Source organism: Anas acuta, chromosome 2 (assembly GCF_963932015.1).
Source record: "Anas acuta chromosome 2, bAnaAcu1.1, whole genome shotgun sequence".
Lineage (NCBI taxonomy): Eukaryota > Metazoa > Chordata > Aves > Anseriformes > Anatidae > Anas > Anas acuta.
Genome location: NC_088980.1, coordinates 84,234,102 through 84,257,464, shown reverse-complemented (window position 1 = coordinate 84,257,464; position 23,363 = coordinate 84,234,102). Strand labels below are relative to the sequence as shown.

Below are 23,363 nucleotides of genomic sequence, written 5' to 3'. Positions count from 1 at the left end.
TTTTCAGAAAGCAATTTCTGAAATATCAAAATGCTCTTCCTCTGTGATGAAATGGTAAATATTAATGGCTCTGAAACAGCAAGTGTTCACATGTTCTACGATACCAATCCATTACATTTAGAGTTAGAGAAGCCAGATCCCTTATTTTCTGTCAATACATAAATGTGTGATGAAAATTCCCTTCCCTGGAATGTCTTCATCTGAGGAAATGCCAGAGCTGTTGCTTAATTAAATCCCCCATTGAAACTCACCATAAAGGTTACCAAATCTTACTTTGATCTGACAGCACTGTAGGACAAAAGCATCCCTTCTCCTTTGGTTATGTGGAAGTATTTTACAGAAGCACTGAAGTAAACTGCAAGTATATATTGACAGGAAATATATCCACACCCATCTCTTGTAATGGATGTCTACAGTAATCCAAATTCTTACACCAGCACCAGTCTTCTGCTATTAACTTTTTGGCATGCCTCAAGAAACAAGATAATAAACCCATCTAAGAGCTGTAGTGGATCTGAATATATTCTAGTTTGATCTAAATAAATGTTTAATTTCTATTAAAGTTCCTAGCACATAAATAACATATTAAAGGCTTTTGGGTATGTGTATGATAAAATCAGAGGTCTGAATTTTAGATTCTGAGATAATGACAAAATGCTCAGTCTGGTACGAAACATTAGATGTTGAAATCAATATTTAAGCTGACTTGATCTTCTCAGGGGCTAATATACATACAAATAATTTAAAAAACAACAAAAACAACAACAAAAATACTGAAACCTTGCTAAACCATATTTGACTCCAGGTGTATTATATCTATCAAATATAAAACAAAGCCCTTGAAACTTCTCTAGACGTTATATAGATGCTTAATTCATTTAAGGCAGAAAAAATGAACTCACGGTATCAGTAACATAGTGCTGTGACCTTACTATATTTTGCTCTGAATTCCAGGTCTTGAGCCCAGGCGACTTACAATTCAAACACTGCAATCAATTTTCCAGGAGAATCAATTTTCAGGGTCTCAAGGGACAACAGCACATGACTTCAGCACAATTCTCTGGCACTACTAGGAGCTCAGCTGGCTTGGAAGGGATGCAGCTGAAGTGAAAGATGAAAGAACTGCTGCAGCCCCACAACCTTGCTAATGGGAATACTGCTATTGTGCAGCAGTGGATTTAAAGAGAGAGTGGAAGAAAACGGAATGAAAGAAAAACCAGGTAGGTAAAAGAGAAAATATCCTGTGGAATACAGCTGAACAGAAGAAATAAAATAGATAATAGAGAAAAGATAACTCACCTCTCCTCGCGATTCTGTCCCACACAGACACGTCCTCCATGTCGAGGGGTTGGGTTGCTGCAGGAACGCTGACGAACTTGAAAGCCTATTCCACAAGTGGTACTACAAGGTGACCAAGAAGTCCATGGTGTCCAGCCTCCATTTCTGGTAGAATAAAAAGCTCAGGCTCTGTCATCTGTTATACATAGCGAATGGCTGATTAGGTGTGACTGACAGCAAAATCTGACCCATTAATATTTCTGTAGAAATCATTAATACTTCACTGTGTTCCATTTCTTAAAGAATACTGAACTAAAATAAAAGTGCTCTGATCCTTCCATATTCCTTGCATTGTAAACTGCTGGAAGGACCCCATTACACAAGAAGTAAATAAAGTCCAAAGACATGAAGCTACTTAGTTGCGTTCAGTCACTTTATTCTGGGTAAACTTGATTAGCAAACTTTTGTACCAAAGTTCTGAAGATAACTTTTAATTACATATTTGTCCAATTATTATTATTAACATCAAGTTTTGCTACCTATTTTGTGATTAAAGTGATTAAAGGAAAAAAGATAAAAATGCATTAGATCACAGTTTCAACAGTAGACTCTGATAAGTCACAAATACCTTATTTGTAACTTATCAGAAGAGCTAACAGAATTCAAAGGCTATACCCTGTATTTGCAAACTTCGTGAAGGCACTTGTACCTCCCTAGTATACACTAGAACATCCACTAGAAAAAATGTACTTGAGATCAAGCATCTTGAAAAGAATTTAATATTCTGCCCAAAGCAAAAACAACAACAAACAAACATACAAACAAAAAAAAAAAAAAGAGAGAGAGAGAGAAACTTTTGCAGTTCTCAGAACTATCTGATGATTAAGCGAACAGTTTTTGTATTGGTAGAAGAAAAACAGAAATCAAGAAAAATAAAACTCAACAATAGGGAGCTACTGAGGTTTCACCAGTTTTATGACTCACAGAACTCAAAGAACTGAGAAAAATATCATAATTCGGATATTACCTAACATTTATTTATTTTTTTCTTTCCAACATTTTGTTAAAACTAACAGAGGACAGTATAATTTGGTACACTGCATTTATAAGCACTATTTGCCATTCCCTCCCACAATGTTTGGGAGAGAATTTCCAATGCCTCATTTGCTGTGGCCATCACTATGGACTGTTTCGTGTACATAACAGGATCAGTGGATTGTGGATGAGATTTCAAATAATGCAAATGATGTTTGTTTGTTTTTTATGATTAAGTTAAAAATTTAAAACCATAAGCAATAGAACCTGAATTTATTTTTTGTTTTTTTTACCTGGAACAGTTGGCAATTTCCATGGTTGGTCCTTCACACAGCCACCCTCCACACTGAGGAGCTGGACTGTCACACACACGCGTCCTGCAGAGGCAGGATCCAACACTGGTACCATCTGTATGGCTGCAAGGTTTCCACTGTGACCACGTCCCAAAATGTCCATCCACTGTCAGATTCCTCGTCTAGAAATAAACAAAACAGAAAGGCCTACCTGAGGCCTGATAGTTGCTTCATACTATTCCTTAATTCTGCAGTATTATCTTCCAGACAGTACACTACACTTGTCGCAATTGCTACAGCTGTAGGATTCCCACCATCTCCGGATAATCTGGGCCACTGGATGCCACTACTATAGCAAAAACAATAATTACAACCATTGCCCTTCACAACCATACTCAACCTACAGTTATTCAATAAGAAGTGTATTTTACTTCCTCTGTTATCCTCTAATGACAGCATTGCCTATTTCCTAAAATTTGTATGTGCAAGAATGTCTGTGGAAACATACGTCCGATAGTACCATTTCAAAATAGTGAAATGTGGTTTTACATTTGACAATATCTAAACTGTAGAATCATAGATTATCCCAAGTTGGAAGAGGCCCATCAAGGCCAACTCCTGGCTCCACACAGCGCCACCCAAAAATCAGACCCTATGTCTGAGAGCATTGTCCAAACTCTTCTTGGATTCTGGCAGGCTCAGTGCAGTGACCACTGCCCTGGGCAGCCTGTCCTAGTGCCCGACCACCCTCTGGGTGCAGACCCTTTCCCCAACCCCCAGCCTGACCCTCCCCTGTCCCAGCTCCATGCCGTTCCCTCAGGTCCTGTCGCTGTCCCCAGAGAGTCCCCAGGCTCAGCGCCTGCCCCTCCACTCCCCTCGTGAGGGAGCTGCAGGCCGCCATGAGGCCTCCCCTCAGCCTGCTCTGCTTAGGGCTGAACAAATGGAGTTATGTTGGCCTCTCCCCATATGTCTTGCCCTCTATACTCTTCATCATCTTTGTAGCCCTTCGTTAGGTATTCTCTAATAGTTTTACATCTTTTCTATAAATGTGGCATCCAAAACTGCACACAATACTCAAGCTGAGGATGTACCAGTGCAGAGTGGGAACCCTAGAAGCAATTATATTCATGTACCATTAAAAAACAAACAAACTACAAAAAACAACAACAACAAAACATTTTTGAAAAGCATAAGTAGCACCTAGCACCTAACCCTACATGATTAGCCAGTTTGCTCTCACTAAAGTCATTTCTCAACACCTTTGGTTGGGAGGGTCAGACTGTTTTCACCTTGATGGGAATGATTCCATCATGCAGCCATAACACATTAGTAAGAAATCTTTACTGTTCAACTTAAACTAAACGTGTTAGCTCAAATCACATCAGCCTTTATTGCTATCAGAACTTTTAAACACAATTGGGCTGGACATGGATAATCCATCTCCATTAACAAATATTAATGTTTGTACTATTAATTCAGTTTAGCAAGGTGTTAATCTTGATTATCTGTTACCATAAATTGAAATGATGGCAACTACATCACTTCAATGCTAACAATTGCCAGGTTTGATTGCCACATTTTAGCTTTCAGTCAAAAAGAAGTACTACCGACTGAAGACTAAATAGAATTAAAAGCAATTCTTAGATAAAAATAAGTATGTAGTCATACATATTTTATCAAATGTGTGAGAACATAATGCTGTAACATTTGCTTATATATTGAAATAGGAACTATATTTGCAGAATTCTTATGAATATTCTGAAATAGTGTCTCCCTTTGCTGTTTTTAGTATTGTTTCATTTTAACAGTGGTAAGGGAAGTACACATTTCACTAATCATTCGAAGACACAAGATTCAATTACAGCACAAGACATGTTTCCACTGCCACATTGGGTGCTGGCTGATTCTTTCCACTGTGGTGAAGGTTCCTTAATTTCACTATTCATTACATTTCTTGTGATTTATTATTCACAGATATAGCTTCTTCACAGAATAACTATGTGTACATTTTGCCAGCTACAACATATATAACTCATCATTTCAAAATTCCGCTGACACTATTTTTTTCCTTGAAAATAACTCATTGATCTGTGCTCACATGGACTATATGCTGTTATTTTTCATAAGACAATAGGAAATAAGTACTTCTTTTTAAATGACAAGTAAACACATTCCTCTTACACTGCTACTCTAAGAAATATATAGTCTGTAAACCAGAAATGGTATGTTCCCAACACAATTAATATAAAAGATGTGAAAATATCTTTCTTGTTTTCTATTCCTATGCTGTACCAAAACATGTTTATTGTTACACCAACAATTATACACTAAACCTGCAGTTGTCTTTAGTTATTATAATTTACATCAAATGGCAGTGAAAGCATTTATAAAACACGGGTGAAAGCTTGAGCTCAGAAGCAAATACGGATGGGAGGTTTCTCTTTCCTGATTTTTTTTCCCTATTCCTGCAAAGATCATCCCACTGTAGTTTCTGCTGTTACCTACAATTTCCCTGTTCTCCCTATGCATATCTCCTTTTCACAAGTAAAATCAAACAATTTTGTAATAGGACTATAGGAAAGCAAACTGTACTGACCATGGGTTTTTTAACCCTCACCAGAATTCGTTCAAGACCACTGCCCATTAACCTTTCACAATCTGACATGCCTTGAGTGCAAAGTCATGGCTAAAGAGACAATATGGCTGTATTTTCCTGACATGGCTGCATTCTGCTTTCCCTCTATACCTTCCTGTTTTTGCTACCCTTTCCTTTTTTTTTTTTTTTTTTTCTGTAGCTGCCTAAACCCCTTCTTTATTTCTTTCCTCTTTCCTTCCTCTTTCCTTCCTTCTTTCCTTCCTTCCTTCCTTCCTTCCTTCCTTATTTCCCCCAAATATTCAAACATTTTATTTTATTTTATTTTTTGTTTGTAAAAACTCTCTGATGATGCCACTATTTTTAGTGATGGATTGCAAGTGTTACCACTGGAAAATATTTTGTCAAAACTATTAACAAGATCTTTCATTACTATAAAAAGACTTAGATGAGTAATAGTGATATCTGACCAACTGGAAGAAGCTCAAAGCAGATGTGTGTGCCATAACATTAATTACTATCTGTATTCACTCACAATTGGTGTACTCATGCCAGAAATACCCACTTGAGAATTATAAATCAAAGTAAGATAACTACAATAACTGTATTTGTCACAAACGATTTTCAAAGTTCAGAGACACAGTAGCACAGATACCCAGCTATCTCTCTAAGACCCTTTACTGCTCCACCATGAAATGCCAATATATGTTCAGGCACATGAATAATTCCCTAGAAAATAACTTCTCAAGTATTACTGGTCACACTTAATTTTGTGCCAAACTAGACTACAAACAGGTCACAACTGATGTGAATTTTTAAGAAATTGGTCATGCATTCATCTAACAAATTTTCTATGGTGTTAAAAAGATCAGTGCACATTTACTAACAGTAGAGATTTTAGAACCACTTGGAAACAAAGCAGGGAGGTTAAAAAAGTTTCTAATATTTTGTTCTGTTCTGCCTTCAACATTTTTGACACTGTTTCCCACAGCATTTTCCTGGAGAAACTGGCTGCTCAAAACTTGGACAGGTTTACGCTTCATGGGGTTAAAAGCTGCCTGGGTGGCCAGGCACAGAGAGCCATGGTGAATAGAGTTAAATTCAGCTGGAGGCCTGTCACAAGTGGTGTCCTCCAGGGCTCAGTACTAGGGCCAGCTCTCTTCAATATCTTAGTCAATGATCTGGACAAGGGGATCGAGTACACCCTCAATAAGTTTGCAGATAACACCAAGTTAGGCACGAGTGTTTATCTGACCGAGGGTAGGAGATCTCTGCAGAGGGGTCTGGATAGGCTGGATCGATGAGCCAAGGGCAACTTTATGATGGTCAACAAGGCTAAGTGCTGGGTCCTGCACTTGGGGTACAACAACCCCATGAAACACTACAGGCTGGGGAAAGAGTGGCTGCAAGCTGCCTGGCAGAAAGGGACCTGGGGGTATTGGTCAATAGCCAATAGTCCCTCACTACAAGAAGGACATTGAGGTGCTGGAGCATGTGCAAAGAAGGGCAATGAAGTTGGTGAAAGGTCTAGAAAACAAGCCTTATGAGGAGCAGCTGAGAGAGCTGAGGTTGTTTAGCCTGAAGAAAAGGAGGCTCAGGGGAGACCTTATTGTGCTCTATAAGTACCTTAAAGGAGGCTATAGCTAGGTGGGGATTGGTGTAGGAAAGACTATCACACTAGCAATTAGATATTTTTAAACTAAAAAATATGCAGAGGTAAATCCTTCAAATAAAAATGTGTCAATATCACTAACATTTGAGCATTTGCTTTCAAAGTAGGAATATAGACATTGCAGGGCAAAAAATAACTATCCTTTGAAAGAACGCTAAACAATTTGATCTAATTAATATAGTTTGATAATAAATTGAAAAGAAACTAAATATCTTGCTCAAGTCTGATAGGAGGGCCTGAAGAAAATGGTATTAAATACATTTTTGTAAGCTTGAGAAATCTTATGGAAGCTCATTTTCATGAGATTCACATTGAATCAAAAGTTTTAAGAGATAAAAGAAGGTTTTTGGACTTACTGGGCACACAGTAATGCTTTGTTCCCACTGACTCATACTCAGACTTTCTTCCAGTGTAGTGCATTTCTTCATCACCATGTCCCAGCCACAATAAGGATCCTGGGATCCAATGCATGCACTGTGAATGAAAACCAATCAGAAAACGAACATTATCCTTGTCTGTACTTGCCAAAGATCTCTAAATAACTACATAGCATCTCTTCATATTTCATAAGTATATGAAACAGATCAAAATAGGTAGTGAAATTGATCCCTGTTATGATGAAGCACAGATGGAATGATTAAACAGAGAAAAATTAATTCGAATGCCTACACAAATCCAGAATTTCTTTCAAGAGCATAACTGAATTTCTGACTGCAGGCACAGTATGTAGTCAAGAATTATCACTGTTGTACTTAATTGCTACAGAGTTACAGATATTCATAAAAAACAAATGCTGTCTGCTTCAAGTACAGAAGATTTCAGAAGTTACAGTTCTTTGCCTTTTCTATCAGTTTTGGAATCATAGTTATCATCGAGAGAAATCAAGTAACAACATCTACTCTTTGTAAATGAATTATAAAACCCTCTGTAAGAGCAGATATTTGTTTTCTTCACTGCTATGTAGTCCCTGGAAAGAAGTACAAAGAGGCATTACTGGCTGCCATCAACACCTCTCATGTATCACACTCTGCCCTAGACAGTCTGTCCTAGTATCACACAAGGAGATCAAAAGGCGAAAAGAAGGCTAGAGAGAAGGATGGCAGTATAGCTCCCTATAGACTCTGAAAGATGCACTGTAGAAAGCTAAAATATCTTTTCTCTATTAAATGCCTTGCTACTGGTTGGGCAAGCATTAACAGTCCAGGCTATGGGTCTGCAGCCTCATGGCTTCAGATACCTAAGAAAGGAGGTGGAAGTTCCATAATAGTGAAAATAATGCAACAGTTTTAATACTTGTCAGTGTAAAAATAGCTAACAATTACACATACAGGCAATCAATTCAAAAATGTTGACTAGAATGTAAAAAATGCCAAAACAATCATTCTTGTTCAACTCAAATCCATAGGCATTCTCATTCTCTCTTTAGTTGTTCACATTACATTTGTTAGCAAAGGGCCACCAAGATAATTAAGGGACTGGAGCTTCTCTACTATGAGGAAAGGCTGAGAGAACTGGGACTGTTCAGCCTGAAGAAGGGAAGGCTCATGAGGCATCTTATCCATGTGTATAAATATGTGAACAGGGAGTGCAAAGAGCACAGAGCCAGGCTCTTTTCAGTGGTGCCCAGTGACAGAACAAGAGGCAGTGGGCACAGATTAAAACACAGGAATTTCCTTCTGAATATTTTTAATTTATTTATTAAAAATGTGCAGCTGATGGATCACTGGCACAGGTTGCCCAGAGAGGTTGTGGATTATCCCTCCCTGAAGATCTTCAAAAGCCATCTCTACGTGGTCCTGGGCAAACAGCTCTAGGTGTCTCTGCTTGAGCAGCGAGGGTTGGACCAGATCACCTCCAGAGGCTCCTTCCAGCCTCAGCCATCGTGGGATTCTACCCTCACAGATCCTATGTTTTCTTCGTATTTCTATTTATCTTTGGCATTCCTCACATGTTTCCATGCTAACATCTGATAAAATGCAGACTTACTAATTCCCTAGTATACTATTCTATATTACCATCATAGGGGATACTTAATACTTACAAATTTTATGGATTTAGTTCCTATGGTACCCTTGGCAACATGGACTGCCAGAACTATGTGGCAGGATAATTCCCATCTGCAAAATGGGGCTAGCATAAGAGGCATAATAGCACAAACTCCCTAGGTGCTTCTAATTAGGCAGCCAGTTCAAAGATGAAGCTTTTGGATTAGGAGACTTAGTGTTTGGAAGAAAATTCCCACTTCTCCTGCAGCTGTGAACACTTAGCATTTTTGTAAATCAGGCTGCATGTTTCCAGTCAACTATTTAGAAAGCGAGGAGGACAATTGATGCAAATTATGAAAAGTTTTAAGTGTCTTGGCCTTCCAGTGTTTGCAAGACAAGATGTTGAGTGATCTTCTTTACTGTACTGAGTATCTCTGAGGAAGCATGTTTCATGAAAAAAGAATGCAAAACAAAGTTAAAGGATGACATAATGCACAACTGGCAACCTTGACTGTGCTATTTCTCAAAGTAGAAGTGTTCACTTCTCCAACTTCACAATTCCTTTATATAAATTGTTATATTTCTAACTAAATTTACTTATTTTAAGTGAAACATTTTAAAAGCCTGTATCCTTTTATATAGAACTAGACTTATTCTTTCCTTGGAGGAAAAAAAAAAAAAGACTGAGACCCACTGATCACAAAAGAACCTTCCCACCGCCTGAAGTCATCACACCAGTAACACAGTTAGTTAATAAGGAGAGCCCATTAGAAAGGAACAAGAAACACACATCGTTGTTCAGCATCTACCTCACAACAGCACAGCAGTACTGACACATCACTTCAGGTTCTCAAACTGAGTGTTTTTTGGAGGGGGTGGTGAGGATGGTCCCCGTCACAGAGCTTTTTGCTTGGTATCATAGGACTGCAGCAGCCTCTGGTGTAACCTACATTGCCCTGTTGTTTCTTTCAGTCTCTGCTCACATAGCTCCCAGATGATCCTTCTCCCACTTAACTCTTAGATGCCATTTCCACTTTTGCTTTCATTTCCACATTCCTTTCCACTCAGGAAAATCAAAGTGCCTTGCACACCTGCACACAAAATTATATGAAACAATCTTGGAAACAGATGTACTATTCTGAGGAAAGCAACAGGAAATTTTCCCTGAGAGGTATTCCTCATGAAGATCGTTGTTTGTTTGTTTTTTTGTTTTTTTTTTTTTTTCCTTTTTCTCTACTTTCTTTAAATCATTCTAATCAATTGTCCCAGTTGTTATTATATCTAAAGCTCATATTGTAGAAAGTTTTATATTTGAAATCTTATATTTAGACAGTATAATTATGCCAAGAGTGCAGTTCACCATCACTATCTTTTTGGCATTTTAATTCACCATGCTAAGATATAATTGTGAAATGAAATGGGCCTGGCTTAATAACTGCGCTATCTTCAGGTCTTGTCACAACAGTCCTTCTTGTTCTCCTCCATATTTGAGAGAGTTCTCTTTTTTATTTTAGATCACTTGTTTATATCACAAATATTTCTGAAAAACAGATACATTTTCATGCTTTTAAATGAAAAGACAAGAGGTAATATACAGGTAAATCTTTGTCCATCTTTGCATGATCATGTCATCTTTTAAAACTATTTTATTTTCTTTGAGGAAAAAAATGAATAACAACGGCTAATTATTTTCATCTGTTATGCCTATGTAAAAACAAACAAACAACAAAAAAAAAAACACAGAGATACCACCATAAGTTTACAGATAGAAAGTGATGAGGATAGAATGAATCTTAAGTATGAAAATGTCAGAACTTCCATCTGAAATATGAAATTTAAAGGGACTATTGTTTTCTCATAATTATGTGTCCTTACTGTGCTCAATTAAACAAAATGTTATATTGTTGTAAGTCTTTTGTAATGAATCTCTCTCCCAAAAGACAGCAGCAAGAGGAATTGCTTCACTGTATATATGAAATAACAAAAGAAACTGTACAAAGTGGCTGTCAAAATAATGTAAGTATGGAGAGTTGAAAATTGGATACCATTATGCATCTCTATCCCTTTTTCCTCCCAAATTCCTGTCTGAACTAAAGCCATTTTAGATGCTACTGTTGGAACACTACATATATTAACAAAATTAAGATTAGTTCTTTCAGTTGACAGGGCCCTTTCAGATAGGGACCAAGTAATTGGCAGAACTGGGTATTACATTATCTATCTTGTCTCTGGGACTCCACCCATTTTCACTAGAGATAAAAAGCAATGTTTTGTTTGTTACTCCCAGAAGGTACCAACCCACATCTCCAAGACTTCATGTGATTTGTCCCATTTGCTACAACTGTCAATTTTGTGCAGGAAGGAAATCTGGGGAGTAAACATGAATCAGTTCATTCTAAGACTCTGGATGCAATTTACCCTATCAAAACATTCAATGGCTTTCAGCTTCTATCAAGTAATTCTAATTTCCCTCGATGTCTTTTTTTTTTTTTTAATTTACAAAAAGTAAATTATAGTTAGTTTAGTAACTCCTTCCAAGGCATTCATTTGGCTGTGATGGCTCAATATGTCTACTAAAAGTCATGCGACACTTAAACAATAGATTTTTACTGACTAGTAACAAAATCATAAGTCACACCACTCCAAAGCATGCTAGCAATATCAGACCATTTTCCTCAGCTATTTTATAATCATGACCAAGCAGGCTAGCAAAACTGCTCTACTTTGGTTATATTTGATTTAGTTAGACAGAAAATGAGGCAGCAAGAAATACCATCGGCAGAAATATATATAAAAAATAAATACAGTTCTAGACTAAAAAAAATTTGTGTGCTCTAAAAAAATAAAATAAAAGCTATATACTAATACAATTGATTTCAATGAGATTTCAAAATCTCCTTTCAGTGGAAACATATTTCCATATTAATATACATTTTAACTGCTAATAAACTATCCTCTTGAATTGTCACATTTTTTTCAGAGAATATATAAACATATGATGTGTGTCTTCTGAAACCGTTCAATGAAACATCTTTCGCTCTTTACCCGTACACTTAGAAGGTATTTCAGTCTCCCGACCCTTTCAAATCTTTCCACTGAGATAAGCATGCTTACCTAGTTCCAATTACTGTTAGCTATGACCTGGACACTTTGTATACCAGGAACTGAACTGAGGTCACCACCTTAATTCAGAGAACCCAGATTCCTCATAGCAAATTTGAACAGACAACTGAAGATAAAAGCTAGTCTCATGTTCCCAAGTCACTTTGCTGAATGAGTACATGAATCTGACACTAGACTAGAACACAGATACCCCTCAGTGTTTTTGTTACTGATGGTTTTAGAGGGATAAAGAAATATATACTCAATGAAGTAATGCAGAAGAACATAAATGGTGGGCAGAAAATTTGTTATGTCCTAGGAGCACAAACTAGGATGTGTATAAAACATGCAGAATCCTGTTTAATCTTTCCCTTTACCAGCAGGAAAAAAAAAAATGTTTAATCATATCAGCTACTCTATATGAACTACTGTTTCCTCCTCTGACTTGAATATATAAGACAATCAAAATGCATCTAGGTATGATTCAATCTAGCAGCATGCACTGCCAATATTAGCCTTAAACCTGCAAGTTGCTCTCTTCAAACACAGAATCAGGAATTTATGAATAATTTGTTTAGTTAAGTTGTTTATAACATGCAATTTTCTGAACAAAAATGATTCCAACTGGCCCTACTATGATTCTGGGAACAAATGTGAAAGACAACTCTTTAACAACATGCTCTCTACAAGAGAATGTAAAAAAAAAAGGTTCAGCTTCCAGCCCTCTGATTAACTCCATGGAGGTATTCAAATTGACATGTAGATCCAGTGCTTAGGGATATGGTCTAGCTGCAGACTTGGTAGTGTTAACGGTTGGACTTGATGATCTTCAAGGTCTTTTCCAACCAAAATGACTATATGATTCTACAATTAGAAGGTAGGATCCAGGAAATGCTGGGTCCACCAGGTGCAGCCAGAGTTTTCAGAGCACTGAAGGTTCACTTTTAATGGGCTGAAACTATCTTGTTTCTCTATATCCTTCTCTAACACAAATATTTGCAATTCAGGTACTACACTGAATATATTCCCTCTGCTTGACAAGTGCACAGATACATCTCCATACAGATGAATCTGCACAATGCTCTAGCAGTGAGTATGGCCCACAGTTCTTGCTTGTCTGCTGCTCTGCAGGCAGCCTGAAAATCCCAGAAAACTAGGATTTGGCTAGGAAAATATAACCTTATTTGCTTCACATGCATATGCTCTAATGGATGCAAGCAGAGGTTTAAGCACATTTCTGCCAAGCTTGACCCTTCACCTCTTTTTCTTCCAGACCCCTCACAGCTGCCTCCCCTCCCTTCACTATAGCCCCTCTTCCTAGACCAGAGAAGTGGTAATGATGATTGCCCATACAGGACAGATTTGCTTTCATATGGCATCCCTATGTCCGTGAAAAAGACCTGTGCATCTCTAGCAGATATAAATGTAAAGAGGGTACACTACTTCCATACCCTTTCAGTCAGCTGTGACCTAACTTCTTCTGAATTTAAATGCTGGGATTTATTTTATGCTTAGAATCTGAATGAATTATTAAAATACAGGTCCAGACTTAGGATATACAACTTGGCTCCTTAAAAGTACTAACCAGACTGCAGGTATCTTAATGTTTCAAGGGCACCATCACCTCTAATTCCAGAAGTACCTGTAAATACTTCCACTGGCCTGACAGCACATTATGAGGAGCAGATGGTCTTCAAAGTCACTCAGTTTGGGCTTCCAGAAATGGAGCATCTAGACTCCTGTCCTGGAATCCTGCCCACAGTTCACATTGTTGCATCAAGAATATTCTCTCCCTCATATACATTCAGGTCAATAGTAGACTCCAAACTTGGATGTTAATTTTCTGTAAAACTTCAAATAAATGAAAATGTTCATAAAAGATTATAGAGTATTAAAAGAGCTGTAAACAAGTCTCATGAGAAAACAACTAGTGCAATACAGAGCTGAGATGCATAGTGCATGAGCTGGTCTGCCTACAGAGCAATCCAGTATGTGGTATGTTATATTATTTTAAAATAAAAAACTTTCCAGACTTGCAACAAAAAAACACTACCCTGTCTCTTTAACTTCTGTTTTTAGAGAATATACTTGCCAAGTATCAAATGATTTGTGAAGCAATCGCTGGAATGTGGATTGCTTTAAACATATCAGGTGATTTTCAAGAAAAATGTAACAGTAACAATATTGAACTAAAAATTTCTTAAACTTTTGGTATTTTTTAAAGCAAACAAAAAGCATGAATTACATCATAACATATGAAAACCACATGCCTGTGTTAAATTTTTATTTCTTAGTTTACTGCTATGTTTAAAATAATATCCTGCTAATAAAATCTGAATCGCAAATATATAGTCAAGTCCATATGGTTTTCTTACAACTTTTCAAACTAAAAGGAAAAGATATTTCCTTTTTCCTCATCTGGTTACTGCTATAAATCTACAGTGAGCAGTCTGAAAAATTCTACCTGTTAATCAAAATTCCTTCTTGTTTGCCAAAATATGTGCTTATTATACATGTATAGGTCATATGATTTGAAGAGCTGTGATACAACATCTCATGTGCAACAAAAGGTAAATGTCCAGTTTTTCTCTGATGCATTTTGTGGGCTAGACAAAGGCACTTTCACCAAAACCCTTGGTCCTTGCATAGGAAGGTTAAAATATAGGTCAACCTCAGATCTGCAAAGCTTGATTTGTTTCCATCTCCAGTGAAGGACTAATATTCTACTTCGAGTGAGGAAGACATTCAGCTTCTCTTGATATCCTTGTTCTGCTAAATTTACTAGTGTTCTGGTTAAGTTCGCAGCAACTGAAGGTAACTTTGTAATGTATCTAATACACTATATCTACCTAATGCCTAAAAAATAGACTTTTTATTTCAAAAAACAGGTGCTTATCACCTAGACTCACAGCCGGGATTAAGATTTATCCCAGCCTGTGAAATTTACAAGCATTTTTATTCTGCAATATTACTCTAAAATCACCAGTTCAAGTTAGAATATTAGAACCAACTTGAAGTCTAATGCAGCAGCTTGTTTCTCTGATTTAAAGCGGAATAAAACTTGCATATTTTGAAATAAAGAAATCCACCTGGATATCCAAAAATACCTATTCTGGAATTATTATTTCAAAACAGCAATTTAAATTCCAAGGGTGGGCTCTACTATTCTGGACCTATTAGCACCTGGTAATAGTTTAGAACACATTAATGGTTCTATCTTGTATAATATTAGTATAGAGGAATAATTATTCTACTAGGTAATGATATCCACAGTGTTTTGTTACAATGAAAACAGGTTCTGAGTGAGTGTGAGAATACTTCTGAGGAAGCAACGCTTACAGCCAAGATGAAATAAAGAAATGTAGCAGTGTTCAAAAAACTTATTCCAGTAATCTTGATGGAGTCTTAGGAATGAAATAAATAACAATCAAATTTGCAATAACTCTCTTAGTGTGTTAGTTAAGCCAGTACCTCTTTTGGTACTGTGCTGCTACTGTTATCTTTTGCATATGTACGGATTGCTTATCTGATAGCAAAGAAAGCAAAATATACATGATGCCATAAAAAGGAGAGAGAAAAGTCAGGGTCACAGTAGAATAACTATGATAATATTCATTAACATTACATACTGGGTCACAAGATTGTTATGTAAAAACAATCCTTCACAATTCCCCCAAAGTTGTTTTTATGCTGTTTACAGTCGCTATCTGTAAAGCTTTCAGCAGATGACGTTATTTATTTATTTAGACACAACTCTAAAGTAAGATTAGTTTTCAAGCCTTTTAAGTGCACAAAACCTATCTTCCATGAGGAATAACAATTCCTGACCCTTGCTCGATAAGATTTTGTAGAACATCAGGCTGATGCAACCTTTCGTTGCCCCTTCTTTTAGACATGATGCACTGAAAACTCCAGTACAAATCGTAACATCGACTGATTTACCTCAGAGAAATCACTGCCATCCAAGGTGGCTTTTGAAGGCTGCAGTTGCCAATAAAAGAAAGCTGACTGGTTCTTTGTTTCAGGGGATGGAATCTTTACCCCTTATTACACATTTTATTCCTTATGACAAAGACACAGAGCTTTCAAATAAAATAGCAACCACTGCAATTTTAGTGATTTTAATAGTTATCTATTCATGATAATCATTCTATTTATCTCACATTATAGTTAATCACTGGGTATACAAAAGTCAGTTGTGTTTTCTGCTTGACCTACTCCGTGCTGAAGGATTACAAGGAGATGTAGAATTCTTATGGGAGATACTATCTCCTGCAAATAATATTGCTGGTCTTCTGTAAATGTGTGGATTGCAATACCCCAGTGACAATAATATGGTCATATCTGAAGGACTTTCCTCAAATATAACCTAGATAAAATAACTGCTCTGCTCATTTCTTCTGGAGCATGAACAAGCCGGGGCTTTTTGGAGAACTGTTTCTAAGAATTATTATGTGCCAAATTATTTTTTCCCCAGCTGATTCCTGAAAACAGTAAGACTATTTGAGCAGGATGGTCAAAACTATTCAACTGCTAGGAGTGCTCTGACGGAGATATCCTCCATGAACACTGCCAATCCAAATAAGTAACATGGACAATTCATAACAATGAAATGGGCAATTCATAAACAATGAAAACATCACAGCATAATGGAAGGTGCTGAGCAATCCACACTACAGGCACGGAGACAGGCTCTGCATGAGATATGCTCTGCTGTCACAACAGTAGAAAAGGATGCACAGAACTGCACTTAGAACATCAGAAATAAAATAATAATTAAAAAAAAATATCAAATTTAGTCTCCAAATGTAAAACAATATTTTCAAGGGCCCTAGATAACAGTGTCTGTGGGAGCAGAAACCTACTGGAAGTGGGGAAAGGAGCTGTGAGCTGGTGGAATAGGATGGTCCTGGACCAATGGGTATGTCTCTCGGGGCAATACCACAAAGCTGAAGAGTGTGGAAGCATCAAGTAGAATATCCACTACAATTAAGAAAGTGCAGGAGGAAGAGATTTACAAGGAAATATGAATTATTGAAATATGTACAGCATATCAGAGAGACAGTTAAGGGGACATAATAAACTACAAATAAAAGCAATAACAACTTGTGTTAGAGGCTGGTACATGAAGATAAAACAAGAAATAATGAGACAAAAAGTAAAAAAGCAAAAAAAAAAAGTCAGTCTAGAGGAAATTATCTTGACATTGAGATATTAGCTTGTGGAACAGTCTGCTCAACAGAAGGAATGAGTTGCATTGTCTGAAACCTTTGCAATAAACCTAAACAAAAAGATTAGAAAAGATTAGATAGTAAGCACTCTGCTATTGACATAAAAAGAGAACAGATGAACAAGTGTACCTTCAGTCTTTTGGCTTTTTTAAGGCTGTTATTTATACACAAGCATGCTTCATTTCTCAAAAAATTATGTGAAGTCAGTATTAAAGGCTACACATGCCCTTGATCTGTGGAATAAACTCTAGTTATTATTGATGGATGTTCAGAATATAGCCTTGGTGCAGTTATACAGCCATAAGTATGATAAATGTGAATAGATAAAATAATCAAAAAAAGAACCCCACTGTCCCAAGGCATTTCTCCCACTAAGGTTTTCCTCTGTTTACCCACTGCTAGAGCATAGAAATAGTTGGCGACATATAAAAAGGGTGTGAATATTAAAAAAAAAAAAAAAAAGTAATGCAGTGAATGTTTGAGATTATTTTTTTAATAACCAGTGAAATTTATGCCTCCGAGTAAGGTACCTACAATCTGTCCACACGCACGAAACCAAGCATCCTTGAAATCCAGCATGACAAGCCAGGAAAAACCTAGTCAAGCCATGAGTAAGTGAGAGGTGAAAGAAAGATTAAGTCTTCATTATCCAAACAATCTGAGTCCCTAATGATAGATGATGAGAAGGTGTCTTATTTCATCTAGATCACAGTTGTAAATCCTTTTCTTTCTTACAGAATAGAGCTAGAATTGCTGGTGAGCTTTTACCAGGAAGAAAGCATAGATGGTAATCCATTTGGTGCAATGAATATTTAATTCTTGCAAGCAAAGTGATACAACTACAACAGATATGGCTGAAAAACCCCACGAGGAATAATTTTATTTCCTTTGAGTAAGTCATTCCAGTGGAAGATGAGAATTCACATTCCTCTGGGCAGAAGAATAAATTTTCATTTGAGAAGGATTTGAGACATTTAACTACTGTTCTACTCAGTAAAACAGGAAGAGCACCACTTCTTTTTTTAAAGCTCTTAAAATCTAGTCGATTAGTCCCCTCTGCTCAAACAGGGAGAGGAATGCCTGGCCTGCAGCTGTGAATGGAGTTTATGACTTGAGGCAACAGTTCCACCCTGTGAGAACAGAAACCTTGCCCTACAGCCAAAGTAGACTTGGGAACTGTGCTGACAGAAGCACAGGTACAATGGACCTTGAGAGGTCTCCACATAGGCAACTACTAAGTAGGTTGTCTCAGACTCAGACCTGACCTCACACCTTACAAATAAGGTATGCACTGAATATGGCTGCAGCCTTCAAATATTCCAAGTGGAGTTGCACGTTTCGTGTAAATACAGGGCACCTATGTTTTTTGAGCACTTTGTGTTTATCATTGCCATCATGAGCACACAGACTCTACGAAGACACAGGATACCAACCTGATCTCCTTTCCTGAAATAAACATATATACTTAAGAAAACATGATCAATGTCTTGTACAACCAAAATGGCATAATCATGTTATATTCAAGAAGATAAAAAAGCACAAGAATATGTCATTAGATTTTTTCTTTCTCCAGATATGCATACATGCACACACTCATGTCCCTCCCCATTCCAAGCCCTTTGCTTAATGAAAAGGAGGAAACAAAAACATCCTGTTTGACTGGCTAAACCAAGGAAAGATGAAACTTGGTCCTATGAGGTAGAGACTTGCCTATTACTTTTCCTCAAAGTGAGCTTTGCAGGACTTCCAGTGGGGCTTTGGATACCCTATCACTACTATTTTACTAGAAAACACCTAAAATATGCTTTATAGGACAGCATAAACAGAAAGGGCTTGTAAAGAATTGTAAAAAGGAGAGTAACTCCCTAGTCTACTCCAGCTTTCCAAGGCAGAGCTTTTCCTCCAGTCTTGTTCTCAAACCAGTAGTCTTTCAGTGGCCTCCTGCATGGCATCAATCCCTACATTGTGCTGGGTCCCTAAGAAAATTCCTTCTGCTGCCTCTGAGCTGCAGCTCTGCATCTTCTTCCTGCAGTCGCTTCCATTCTGTGACCACGTGCATGTTCCCTCTGAAAGCCAAAAACTTCTCCATCTGCAAAAAGTCATTAACTTTCATGGAAGGCATAATCCCTATATGCTACACAAATTGATTCAGAGAATGGTTTGGGGTATCATGGAATGGTTTGGGGTATCTTTAGGGATACCCTAAAGATTATCAGATTCCAATCTACTGCCATGGGCTGGGACACCTCCTACCAGACCAGGTTGCCCAAAGCCCCATCCAGGCTGGCTTTAAACACTCCCAAGGATGGGGCATCGACAGCTTTGCTGGGCATCCTGTTCCAGTGCCTCACAATTCTCAAATAAAAACTCCTGAGTACAGCAGCCAAGGAAGGCAACTGTCAGCCTTTTCATCTCCTTTAATAGCCCAGCTTTTCAAAGGAACATGTAATAAACAAGCTGAAAGAAAATCAAGCTAAAAAAATACAAAATACATCTGTCACAGTTCTCAAAAAGCTCATCACACTCATTCAGTCTCACTGCCATAGAACAGAACAATTGTACTGAATTACTGGAACCACACATATCAAAGGAAGACACAACTAATCAGATGAAATTAATAGTCACTAATGTGTTGCAAACCAGACACAATTTTAGGTAATATATAGAAAATGTTTCATGCTGAGCTTTAAACTCCTTAATTGCCATAATACAGTCTAAAACCAAGGGGTAATTTCTAAAAGTTAATTTTCTTGTTTGATCAAACAGAAAACATCCCCAGAAACTGTTCTGATAAATGGTGTACCTAAAAAATCGTAGCTCAGAGAATTACCTGTGCTTCTGTCAGCACAATTCATTTGGATTCCTACTTAAAGTCACTTTTCTTTCCAATTTTTCCTGCAAGCTCCACAAGCATTTCTCTCCAATCATATGAAGCTAGCTGTTACCTGAATGTTTTGTAAAATAGACATCTCTTCAGGGGGACTTTAATCACATGCTCCTGAAGACCCACAAACAGGACACTTTGGCTATGCAGGATCTGAAGACTCCTGATGGGCTCTCGCTGACTCTTCGGTAGGAGTTCAATTTCCTCAAGCAGGCAGCTGCTCGAAGTCTGGTTCATTGGGGCAAGCACTTTCTTAATAGTGCCATAGTCTGCAAAGGCAAGAGGAAAAAATGAGTTACGAAAAATCATATTAGCAGTTCTACCTACTTGGTGTCATTTGATGAATAAGTCTTCATCCTATACAGGATGAATTCTGTGAAGCCTCAAAATGTGGGGATCTCATTGGAGTTCCCAATATTGCTTACAGTATAATGAAAAGAACTTGTAAACAACCATTATGTTCTCTGTGTAGTATAAAACAGTAATAATAATAATAATTTCATTAGTGCAGGACAGACTTCACAGTAGTAGTCTCTCAAAAACAAATGTTCAAAGTTTAAAGCAGCTTACAAAGCAATAAAGTCTACCATTACCCCATCTGCTTTAAGACTGAATATATTAAAAGCTATGGGTTTTAGACATGTATTGCATTCATTTAATAAAGCACATATGCATGCATAAACAACTATATGTGTCTTAACTGAGCGTAGGTGAAGATGGCAATAAAATAAGGCTCTTTCCCTTCTTTTGGTTATCTGGATTTCAACTTCTGAGAAATCACATCTTTTAACACTTGCTCTTCACTTCTACTCTTATTGTGATTTCTAAGCAAAGACCGTTAAGTATCTCAAAAAAGTGTGAGATCACTGACAAGATTTCTGATTCATTCATGCAGTTTTTAAATAATTTAAAAATATCAAAGAACACTTGTTCTGAACACAAAGGACAGCATTCTCACACTGATAAATATTTTAGCTAGCTCTCTGACCAAAGCAGCATTATGCAATTTTCTGTGTGCCAGCAATAGTAAATATTAAAGGTCCAACACTGCACACACATTCTGAGATCAACTCAAGTTGATCTTTACTCAACTAAAGTCTTGAAAATCTGAAAATACCATCTGTGAGTAGGTAACACTCACAAGACAAATATTCTGTCCTGCACCCCAGTGAAAGTATTTTTCTCCACGACCAGCAGAGGGGCAGAGGCATGATAGGGAGCTGGCAGTGGAGGCCTCAGGCCCTGCCTTGGCAGCAGGGGGTCACAGCATGGCAGCTGTGGCCTGGTGGGTAGGGGCCTACTGCTTTCCTGGTGCTGGCTTTGCTCTAGGAGGGCATGAGGGGGGGCAACCCCATGCAGTCCCTAGGGGACAGACAGCCCCGCTGGGGCATGGGGCAGGGGACAGTCTGCAGCTACCAGGGCATGGGGTGAAACAGCTAGTAAGCAGATTTGAGAGAATACAAATGGTAGCTGCAAGCAGACTCCAAAACTGAAGAGGAGGTGGAGAAGGTTGAGAACCCAAGGTGGCAATTGCTGTTCAGATCTTCTCCCCTTTCCCGAGGAAGACTGAAGAGTCAATCTAAGACCCGCAGAAATACTGGAAGGGAGCAGCATAAAGGAAAACAGCAGGGAGAGTTAGGAGGAAGTTTAGGTATAAAACGTTAACCACATTGTTAACAAATGTTTTAATAACTAGCTAATATGAGCTTAATTTTATTAGAAACTCCAAACTAATTAGACTCACTTAGAATGCTTTTCTCAATATATAAAGTACATTCTTCTCTCTCCATAGCAAGCTTCTGATTGTGAGATCATAACTGCATGTTAAAGTTTTCTGACTAACCCCTCAATTCTGACTAATTTCTCAATTCCGAGTAAAATCACTTCATACAACTATTTAATTTTTTCTTCCATGTTAGCATATACAAAGTTGTCAGGATTTATCATATGTAAGAGTATTTGTTAAAAAAATTAAACAAAAGAAAAACTCCCATTAAATGACAATTTTAATTAAAATTTAACATTTTGGACAAAAAAAAAAATATTCTAATTTTGATTATCACTGTTTTTTTGTCAGCCACTTAAAATAGAGACATTAAAAAATAATTAAATCTTTGCCAAGAATCAGTTTTGCTTCACAATTAAGTAATTACTAGCTTGATCAAAAAACATAACAAGCATGTGCTTCTGCTAGTGCTTGTTGGGTGCAGACTCTCAACTATAATTACAAGTTTCATGGTCAAAATGTGGTCTGAGAATTATCCCAAAATAAAAAATAAATAAATTAATTAATTAATGTTTGCATTAGTCACTGAGTGAAAAACAGATGAGCTTGGGGGGAACGGTGAAAGGAAGAAAAGAAGAATGAGTGAAATCATTTTACATATGTGAATAATGAAAAATTATTTTGTAGATGTTAGTACAGTTCTATGCCATTCGTCTAACTGGCATTCAACAGATTCAATGTGACTGCTGATACACTGTACTTGGCATGCCATCTTTTTTTCTGTATTGAGACAAAAAATCAACTATGCATTCAGTATTTGCTTCTCATACAGACTTTCACTCCCTCCTGCTGCTGTGCCAGGCCTGGCATCTACAGACTGAGTCACTTGTGGACACTTCCCCAAAGACAAAAGAGGGAAAAACAAGCAGAAAAACAGGATTGGAGGTCTCCTCCCATGCACATTTAATTTAGGAAACGAGAACATAGACAAGAGAATATGTTTTGCACTTTTCTTCCCGTCATATGTGTTTGTTATAGAAATCAGAACTGCATTTTTTTTTATTTTTTTTTTAAGTTTGGATCTATGGCCTGGAGAATATGGTTACAGCAGCATATTTCTCTACAAGCAAATAAAATATTCTCATTTCAAGAACTGCAATTGCCTTCCTCAACACAGCTGTCATTGCTCTTGTCCTTTTTCCTTTTTATCTTGGCATACAGTCTCCATTCCTTCCATTTCCATCCGTTTTTTTTTTTTTTTTTTTTTTTTTTCCAGCATCTCCCAAGTGATTCCTTTTCCATTTATCTTCTGATAGGATCAGCACTCATACAGAAATGTCAAAAGTCATAAATGACTGGGCTTTAAGTGAAGAAGCAGTGTCAGAGATCCTATAGATTATCCCAGAGAAACACTCTACTTCAGCAGCAATGCGGTCATATGCCTGATCAGTCAAAAAGAACAAAATCTTATCTGAGATCTACCGCTGCCTCAGCAGGCTCTCCTACTTCTAATCATCCATAACTTATCTCTTTTGCTTTAAATTCCTCCTGACTATGTTTCTGA

At 37.4% G+C, this 23,363-nt stretch overlaps 1 protein-coding gene across 6 annotated transcripts in view; it reads right to left on the bottom strand.

Annotated features, from left to right (window-relative positions):
* The window catches only part of SEMA5A (semaphorin 5A), a 329,026-nt gene that overhangs the window by 76,671 nt on the left and 228,992 nt on the right, over positions 1-23,363 (bottom strand). For all 6 annotated transcript variants that reach the window (XM_068671017.1, XM_068671016.1, XM_068671020.1 and 3 more), the window contains 4 exons: positions 20,135-20,342; positions 7,228-7,345; positions 2,607-2,788; positions 1,300-1,443 (listed from right to left, as the gene is read on the bottom strand). In XM_068671017.1, coding sequence (XP_068527118.1) covers positions 1,300-1,443; positions 2,607-2,788; positions 7,228-7,345; positions 20,135-20,342 — 652 coding nt within the window. The remainder of the gene's footprint in view (positions 1-1,299; positions 1,444-2,606; positions 2,789-7,227; positions 7,346-20,134; positions 20,343-23,363) is intronic.